The sequence below is a fragment of the Notothenia rossii genome (genome assembly GCF_949606895.1).
Source record: "Notothenia rossii genome assembly, chromosome: 4".
Lineage (NCBI taxonomy): Eukaryota > Metazoa > Chordata > Actinopteri > Perciformes > Nototheniidae > Notothenia > Notothenia rossii.
Genome location: NC_136902.1, coordinates 93409601 through 93412100, shown reverse-complemented (window position 1 = coordinate 93412100; position 2500 = coordinate 93409601). Strand labels below are relative to the sequence as shown.

The 2500-nt window shown below is 42.5% G+C and overlaps 1 protein-coding gene across 1 annotated transcript in view; it reads left to right on the top strand.

The window, feature by feature from the left end:
- LOC307034985 (estrogen-related receptor gamma-like) overlaps positions 1-2500 on the top strand; it is a gene marked incomplete at its 5' end in the record, with an annotated part of 8343 nt that overhangs the window by 206 nt on the left and 5637 nt on the right. Inside the window, 2 exons of the mRNA XM_079673909.1 lie at positions 200-485; positions 1665-1815. Coding sequence (XP_079530035.1) covers positions 200-485; positions 1665-1815 — 437 coding nt within the window. The remainder of the gene's footprint in view (positions 1-199; positions 486-1664; positions 1816-2500) is intronic.

Below are 2500 nucleotides of genomic sequence, written 5' to 3'. Positions count from 1 at the left end.
TAATCATGAACAGCAAAAAAATAAAATGTCAAAGTAAAGTACAAACATCTCAAAATCGACTTTACACCTCTGAAAAATATTTAAATAAACATTTATTGCTAAATGAAAGTGCACAACATTTTGAGGACTTTCAGAATAAAAGCATTTTATTTTAAGATTCTTCATCTTCATCCTCTGTTTGCTCACCCTTCCTCCTCAGCTTCATGGACTGCTCTTCCTCCTCCTCTTCCTCCTCGTTCTGCCTCACTGATGAAGCTCCGTCTCCAACCTCCTTCCTCGTCTCGTCCCCCAAGAAGCCCTCTCTCCGCCAGGACACCATGCCCTCTCTCAGCCCCTCTCACCGGGCCTCCTCCTCCTCTTCCTCCTCCTCCTCTTCCTCCTCGTTCTACTGTGCTTCAGGGTTCCCCTCCAGCAGCGGAGGCATGGCGTTGTCCGAGGCCTCCGTGTGTTTCTCAGTGTCGCAGACGGACTCGTTTTCAGCACAGGTGAAGATCTTTTTTATTTAATTTGAATCGTTTTAAACTCAAAACAACGAAGACATGCAAATAAAAACTTAAAGTGACGAACAACACTCCAAACCCTCTTATAGAGACTCTAAATTAGGTTTAAGGGGCAGAAAAACATATGCAGACATACGCAAACCAATTAAAAAAAAACTTAAAGAGACAACAGAAAGACTCAAAATAACAAGAAGGAGCTAAAAGAGTCACTGAGTATCAAAAGGTCAACCGAGGAAGCACACAACCAAAGAGACACAAGAATACTCAAAACCAAAGAGATTCAAGAATACTCAAAACCAAAGAGACTCAAGAATACTCAAAACCAAAGAGACTCAAGAATACTCAAAAACAAAGAGACTCAAGAATACTCAAAACCAAAGAGACACAAGAATACTCAAAACCAAAGAGACTCAAGAATACTCAAAACCAAAGAGACACAAGAATACTCAAAACCAAAGAGACACAAGAATACTCAAAACCAAAGAGACACACTTAAACAGATGACTAAAAAGACTTTCAGGAAATTCAAAATTATCACTTGTTTTAGTGATCAGTCTGAATTTCTAAAATCGAAGCCTCGAAATGAGAGAAGCAGAAAAACTACTTTTACGGTCATCAAGGAACAGGTAAGACAGCTAATGCTATGCTAACGGAGTGCTGACGACACATCGCCAAATCCTGTTCTGAAAGTTTCAGGAACAAAGATTCTCTCTCTTTTTGATCAATTTCTATAAAAACCTGTCTGAAAATGAGCTGATCAGATTATGGCCACTTGAGGATGTCATAACGATGTTTTGTCTTGTGTAACCATTAGCCAATCAGCAACCAAGGTAACCCCCCCCCCCCTCCCCCCTTATCACCTGAATCTCCTCCTAGAGCTCTATTGAGTTCTTTGTAACCAAATGTCTCTCAGAGGGGCGTGGGGAGGGGCTCCTTATTTTCATCTAAAGTAACAGACAGAGAATCAGCACTTTGGAAACAGGGCTGAAACAGAGGGGATTATGGGTAATGCTGCAATGATCTGTTTGGTGTTTCAGCCAATCAGAGGCTCTGTATATATCTGAGACCTGTGATATGTTGATGAGAAACAGTAGAACAGGGGACCTTTAAGCTTAATTATTTTTGCAGAAGTGCAGATGTTGAGCGTTGGCCTCCTCTTCACAGGTGGACTCCATCCTGAGGGGGGACTTCCTGCCTCTGGGGGCCCCGGGGCCTCGGAGGCTGTGTCTGGTCTGTGGAGACCGAGCCTCCGGGTTCCACTACGGCGTCGCATCCTGTGAAGCCTGCAAGGCCTTTTTCAAGAGGAGCGTGCAAGGTGAGGGGAAAGGAGAAGTACTCTGATCTGGTACTTGAGTAAAAGTAGAAGTACCAGAGTTTTATGAATACTCTGTTACAGTGAAAGTCCTGCATTCAAAATGTTCCTCAAGTGAAAGTAGAAAAGTATTCTCATCAAAATATAGTGAAAGTACCAAAAGGATAACGTACCATATCAATAGTGCATTGATTAGTGTGTGAAGCAGCGAGAACACACACCAGCTGCAACATGACTCAGACCAGAGCAACATAAACTATTGATTGGTGATTGATTAGCCGTGTCTGATCGATTTTTTAATCTGTGTGTGTGTTTAAACCAAGCGGAAAACTCTGGGGCAGAGCCGGGGAGACCAATAAGGAAGTGCCTCAAACTGCAGTTCATCTAGTGGCCAGTAGGAGCAGTCTGCAGAAGGGAGCAAATTTCCATAGACCCCCATGTTAAAATGCCCAACTTTACAGCAGAAAATAAACATGTTTACATCGTGGTTCAAAAAAACCATATTCTCTGTATAGTTAGATCCCCCCTTCATGACTACTGTGTGGGGGGTGAATTGTTTTATAACACAACCCTTTTAGTTATATTAGGACTTAAAGTGTTTACATAAATTAGGGCGTGGTCACCTTGAGTGACAGGTCTCTGAAGTGAGTGCTACTTCTAGCTTTCTGTCTCTATGCTAGTAGCTCCG